At 35.8% G+C, this 6,376-nt stretch overlaps 1 protein-coding gene across 1 annotated transcript; it reads left to right on the top strand.

Moving 5' to 3' along the window:
* The first annotated feature begins 1,392 nt into the window (after positions 1-1,392).
* On the top strand, positions 1,393-6,321 carry LOC127435619 (ubiquinone biosynthesis protein COQ9, mitochondrial-like). The gene is made up of 9 exons (XM_051689214.1): positions 1,393-1,651; positions 2,875-3,094; positions 3,192-3,327; positions 3,409-3,551; positions 4,859-4,943; positions 5,109-5,213; positions 5,324-5,479; positions 5,619-5,672; positions 5,844-6,321. Exons 1-9 carry the CDS (start codon positions 1,534-1,536, stop codon positions 5,877-5,879), a joined length of 1,053 nt encoding a protein of 350 aa, XP_051545174.1. The 5' UTR covers positions 1,393-1,533; the 3' UTR covers positions 5,880-6,321.
* The last annotated feature ends 55 nt before the right edge of the window (positions 6,322-6,376 follow it).

Here is a 6,376-nt window from a genome sequence, read left to right as displayed (position 1 = left end):
ACACACACACACACACATTTATATACTGTATATGTATGTGTTGTTGCAAAACTTAAAACCAAAAATTAAATTATTCTTTACTCTTCTCTAATGAAGGAGCTACCAATCATAAAAGACCTCAAAACAGTTGTGAAATGGCTGCATGGGAATTACAGCAGTTCAGGAGCACAATTGAAGAGCCTCATTTCCTACAGTTGGAAGAAGAGGACAAGGAAAGGGCCATCCACAATCTTTTTGAAGAACCAGAACTTTTCAGAGAGACCTTCACATTTTATTGTCTTTTTAGGGATGACATGGAGATTTGTTTCCTGGAATTACATAAGACGGGCCTAAGAGTCAGTTGTTCTTTTGATGAGTTTTAAGTTGTATATGTATTCTATAAAGTTTGAGTGTTTCTGTTAAAATGTTGCTGTTGTTTACAAGTTGTTTAAATTATTAATTTAGTTCTATTTTATCAATATTAACATTTCTAATTATTTTTCTAATTGTTCAGTGTACATTTTTGCTAGGCTTTGAAATGGAATGTTTATTTTTAATTTGATATGATTAAATATATATGACATTAAATGTCCATTCTTTGTTCCATTCTTAAGCACTATTTTTAACATCATGAACATGAAGGAAATCATATTATCTCATATAAAATAGTCAAATGGGTAACACTTTAAAATAAGGTTCCATTTGTTAACATTAGTTTACTAAATTTGTTAACATGAATAACAATGAGCAATACATTTTTTAATCTTGTTTAATATTAATTTTAACAATTACTGATATGGTTTTTAATTAAAAGTTGTATATGTTAACATTAGTTCATGCATTATGAACTAACAAAACCAATTGTGTGTTTATACATTAACATTACCAAGATTAATAAATAATGGTTAAAAATATAGTTCATTGTTCGTGATACCTACAGCATTAACTAATGTTAACAAATGGAACCTTATTGAAAAGTATTACCATTAAATGTTTAAGATAGTCATCAAATGGAAGTCGATGTGAAAACAGCGCCTTTTAAATCTAATAAAGTAAACAGAAATAAGAAATTACGCTTTAAAACTGTAGGTGGCGCAAGCATTGGTCCAGAAACTGCTGTGGCTCCATTAACTCCGCCCTAACTTCCGGCCTGAAACTGCTATGGCTCCATTAGCTCCGCCCTAACCTCCGGCCTGAAACTGCTGTGGCTCCATTAGCTCCGCCCTAACCTCCGGCCTGAAACTGCTGTGGCTTCATTTGCTCCGCCCTAACCTCCGGCCTGAAACTGCTGTGGCTCCATTTGCTCTGCCTTAACCTCTGGCCTGAAACTGCTGTGGCTCCATTAGCTCCGCCCTAACATCCGGCCTAAAACTGCTGTGGCTCCATTAGCTCCACCCTAACATCCGGCCTGAAACTGCTGTGACGTGTGGCTCTGCGGCTCTGCAGATGGATATATCTCCCTTACATTTGAACGCTGCTCAATGGAAGATTCGGCTTTTAGAGCCACCAAGCGCCCCCTCGAGGAATTAAGCTATATGTCTCACAGAAAAAACGATGTCATGCAATCCGTTACATGAACTTGTTTATTGCAGTGCTTGTCCGCTGTCGGTGGATATGGCGGCGCTGATTAGAGGACTGAGAGGTGGAAGGGCCTTTCGGGGTCTTGGCAGCGGTAAGCGGGGAAAAGTGAGATTGTGTCTGGTGTGGTTTTCATTTTAGTCCCCTTTTCTCATGTCTATAAATTGATTCTGGTCATATGTTACAGCTGTTGAAGGTGTTGTTATCATGTTAATATTTATGTCTGCTTCCAATAATTACAATGGCAAAAGTAGCAGTCCGTAATATCATGTCAGCTGGGAGACTAGGGCAAGGTGATCATGAAGGGCACTATATGTATATCCCAAATCCGTACTATTTAACGTTGGATTCAGTCGAACTGTAGAGGCGTTAATGAAGGTGAACATAAACTTTACATGTGATAAAACAAAGCTGTTTATACACAGAGGAGGCGAATTGCAGCAAGTTAAATGTTTCCTAATATTTTCAAAGCAAATGCCTCCTTTGCAAAGTAGGAAATACATGCACGCTCTAATTAATAGGGTTGTCAGAGTTTCACATTCACTGCAGTGACACAGAATCTGGCCCAAATAATTTATAATCAAGAACAATCTGAAGGTTTCATGTGCTAACTTTGTATTGTTGCAGTGTACTCATATATTTGTCTTGGGCATGTTTAATGACTTCATTATGGAGTATGAGGAAGCTTTAAAGGAATAGTTCACCCAAAAATGAAAATTATTTTATAATTTACTTACCCTAATGCCATCCCAGATGTGTATGATTTTCTTTTTTTGCAGAACAAAACACAACGATGCAGAACACAAAGATTTTTAAAAGAATATTTCAGCGCTGCAGGTCTTTACAATGAAAGTAAATGGTGACCAGAACTTTGAAGGTTCAAAAAGCATATATAGGCAGCAAAAAAGTCATCCATACGACTCCAGTGGTTAAATCCATGTCTTCAGAAGAGATATAATAGGTGTGGGTGAGAAATGTTTAAGTCCTTTTTTTATATAAATCTCCACCTTTAATCAGCTCCAACCAGTAGGTGGCTTAATGTGAAAGCGGAGATTTATAGTAACAAAGGTCTTAAATACTGATCTGTTTCTCATCCACTGAAGCTGTATCAATTACTTCTATGCTGCCTTTATGTGATTTTTGGAACTTCTGTTCAGGTCACCATTCACATGCATTGTGTGGACTTATTATTTTAAAAATTGAGTTGAAATATTATTTTAAAAATCTTTGTGTTCTGCAGAAGAAAGAAAGCCACACACATCTGGGATGGCATGAGGGAGAACTATCCCTTTAACTTTGCATGATAATTATATTCAGTTGCAGTTCAAGCCAATCTCAGTCCCCAATGTAACAATGTGAGACGTGGATTCTATCGTGCCGCCCTGTTACGACTCGCTGATGACCCAAAAAGTGATACATCTGTACCACCTCCATTTTACCATGAGATCCACACAGCTGGAGAGAGCTCATTCACTTCTGCTCAAGGAGAATCTTCTGATGCAACTGCCGGGCAGGAAGATGCCCAGCCAAACACCAGGTTCGAGCCCCAATCCTGCAAACCTGTAGATTTAACATGTGTTTTTAGATAGTTAAGCAACATTTAGCATATGCTTTGTTGTTTTTTCATGTCTCAGTTATCAAGACCAGAGTGGTGAACACGGTGAGGATTATGAGACCGAGGAGCAGCTCCAAGCTCGAATCCTGACCTCAGCACTAGAGTTCGTTCCACAGCATGGCTGGACTGTGGAGGCCATTGCAGCTGGAGCAGAGGTTTGTTTCCTGACACAAGCCCTAATGTTCAAGCATTTTACTGATGTTTTTATTAAAATATTATAAAATTTTGTCATTCAGACTCTTGGCCTGTCTGCAGCCTCCACTGGGATGTTCAACAATGGAGCCGGAGACTTGGTATTGCATTTTGTTGCACAGTGTAATGCTCATCTCGCAGAGACACTCGGAGAGCAACATAATCAAGTGCAACTTGGCCAGGCAGAGTGAGTTATAATTAACATATAATTGACATCACTGCTTTCAACTTGAGCTACATATCTGCTGATTGTCTCGTCATGGCTATTGCTACATTTCTTTTCATTACATTTAATATTTTTTTATTTTTTTTTATTTTTTTTTAGGTGATATTAGTGATAAAACAATATCTTATTATTTTTATTGGTTGTTTTATTATATTTTATTGTTATTATTAACATTTTTATAGGCATTTTTTTATTATGGTTATGGGTAACCAATATGATGGAGGATTTTACTATTCTATGCTATTTTGTCTGTTTTTAGACTAAAAATATACTGTTCATATTATGTGAAATCACATGTGAAATTGGGCATCAAAAAATTGTAAGGTGCAATTGAAAAAATGGAAGACTGTTTAGTATATTTGAAATTTGATAAAAGGTCTAAAATTGTCTGCTTCCAATAGCTGCCTAAAATATGGAGTGAGAACAATGACTAAATTATTTTATAAATTTGTATGGTAACACTTTACAATAAGGTTCCATTTGTTAACGTTAGTAAACAACATTAGTTAACATGAACTAAACACCTTAACACCTTAGTTATCGGTTTTGGCAAAATCCACTATCGGTCAACCTATACTTTTTAAAAATCAAAAGTTGTGTTTGTTAACATTAGTTAATGCACTATTTACAAACATTAATAATTTTATTTGTATTAACTAACATTAACAAAGGTTAATAAATGCTGTAAAAAAAAAAAATATTGTTCACTGTTAGATACATAATGCATTAACTAATGTTAACGAATGGAACACTATTGTAAAGTGTTACCATTTTTATTTTTAAAAGGCAGATTTTTTATTTTAAGAGGGGGAATTAGGGGGAAATGTATGGGAAAGTAGAGGTTATCAGAATATTCAAATATAGAATTTTGTCCAATTACAGTAATTAACTGGATTTCTGGTAGCTCTGTGGAAAAATGGTTTGTTTACGATCTGAATTTCTGAGATCTTGATTTGGAATTTGGAATTTCTTCTTCATCTGAAAGTTTGAACCTGTAACTTTATTATCTGAATAAATCTGTTGTTCAAAAATACTAATTTATAAAATACGCCACAAAATTCCTCAATTTTATTTGTTGTCAAATGTCTAGAATTCAAATGAACAAAATTCAGATTCAAATACTTTAGTCATTATTATAGCTCCATACTAATCAGGCCAATATAACAAAAATTACAATGGAAAATTAGAAATAAAATGCTAATTATTGCAGATAAGGATATGATCACTAATTTATTTTGTATTTCTTTGATAAAATGGTTTTCTGTTAGTCCAAAGAAAACAGCTGAATTTCTGAAAGACGCAGTGGAGATGAGGTTGCGGATGTTAATTCCTTACATTGATACATGGCCTCAGGTACCAGCCACTTTATGTAACAACTGGTCTCCCAATAATTAAACCTTACTTTTATCATTAACCAAATCACAATGCAATACAGATCATCATATATACATAATATTTATATATATTTAAATAAAATTATGAATGTCCTTAGTGTTTGTAACACTTTTGACTTTGTAGGCTATGAGCATCCTTCTCTTACCACACAACATACCTGACAGCCTGAAGCACCTGTCAACGATGGTGGATGACATCTGGTACTATGCAGGCGATCGCTCAACAGACGTGAGTGGCTCCTCTAATCCAAAATTCCCATCTCCTGCTCTCTTTCACCCCCACCCCTCATTGGTCTCCTTATCCACCTGTATTTGACTGCGCTTCTGTGTGCCTTTCAGTTGAACTGGTACACCAAACGGGCAGCACTGACCGGGATCTATAACACCACAGAACTAGTGATGGTCCAGGACTCGTCTACTGACTTTGAAGAGACCTGGGCCTTTCTTGACAACCGTATAAAAGACGTAGTTAACATGGCTAACACTGCTAAACAGGTGTATAGTGTTCTTGCATTCCATTACAAATAAGAAATGGACATATATGCAGATAATAAGTGTCTTTTCTTTCTGTGCCATTTCTTTTTGGAAAGTGTAATGACTATGTATAGTGACTAACATTCAGTCTTTGGTCTAGGTTCAAGCCACAGGAGAAGCTGTGGTTCAAGGTCTCATGGGAGCTGCAATAACGGTAAAATACACTGTAGTTCATGAAGATTTGCTCAAACTTAGTCTTAAACATTGAATTATAGTTGTCTAATTAAGTATTTGAGATAGTTGCAAGAATATTTAACACTTACGCATGTAGTGAAATGTGTTGGTAGCATGTTTTTGGTGCAGTCTTATTTTCTCTCTTCTACAGCTCAAGAATCTAACAGGGATGAATCAGAGAAGATGAGTCCGTTTCTGTCTCTTCTCCTGTCTTCCTTATGTCTTGTCTACAACTCAATGACCCCTTGGCCAAGCAGCACAAATGTCTGACATCTCACTCAACAGCTCTAGATAAAAAAAATACAAATGAAATAATCACAATGGCAGAGGTTGAGTTCAAATGCATGGGTTGATCTATTATCACATACTTGCCACTTTTAATAGGTCTGCTGTGCCATAAATAACTCCTCTGTCCATTTCATAAGCAGAGCCCAATGAAAAACTAGTTTTTCCTCTTAGACATTCTCTCTCTCTCTCTCTGCATTCACTTCCTCTCCATTTGTAAAGAGAAAAAACTAAAGAATATGAATGTACATTATATTTAAGAATCCTATGTTCATTCGGTTTGTGTTTTACTCATTTGAGAGTCCCTCATTAAAAGAATTAAAGGATAACCTATTTACAGAAAAGTGTCTCACTCTGTGATATTTGATGCAGCAATCACTTAAAAGCAGTAGTATTAAA

Source organism: Myxocyprinus asiaticus, chromosome 46 (assembly GCF_019703515.2).
Source record: "Myxocyprinus asiaticus isolate MX2 ecotype Aquarium Trade chromosome 46, UBuf_Myxa_2, whole genome shotgun sequence".
NCBI classification, from domain to species: Eukaryota; Metazoa; Chordata; class Actinopteri; order Cypriniformes; family Catostomidae; genus Myxocyprinus; species Myxocyprinus asiaticus.
This window is presented reverse-complemented; position numbering and strand designations above follow the sequence as displayed.

Coding starts and splice junctions, on each gene's coding strand:
- LOC127435619 (XM_051689214.1), top strand. CDS start 1,534: ATGTCATGCAATCCGTTACATGAACTTGTTTATTGCAGTGCTTGTCCG. Junction 1,652..2,874: donor CTTTCGGGGTCTTGGCAGCG/GTAAGCGGGGAA, acceptor AATTATATTCAG/TTGCAGTTCAAGCCAATCTC. Junction 3,552..4,858: donor GTGCAACTTGGCCAGGCAGA/GTGAGTTATAAT, acceptor GTTTTCTGTTAG/TCCAAAGAAAACAGCTGAAT.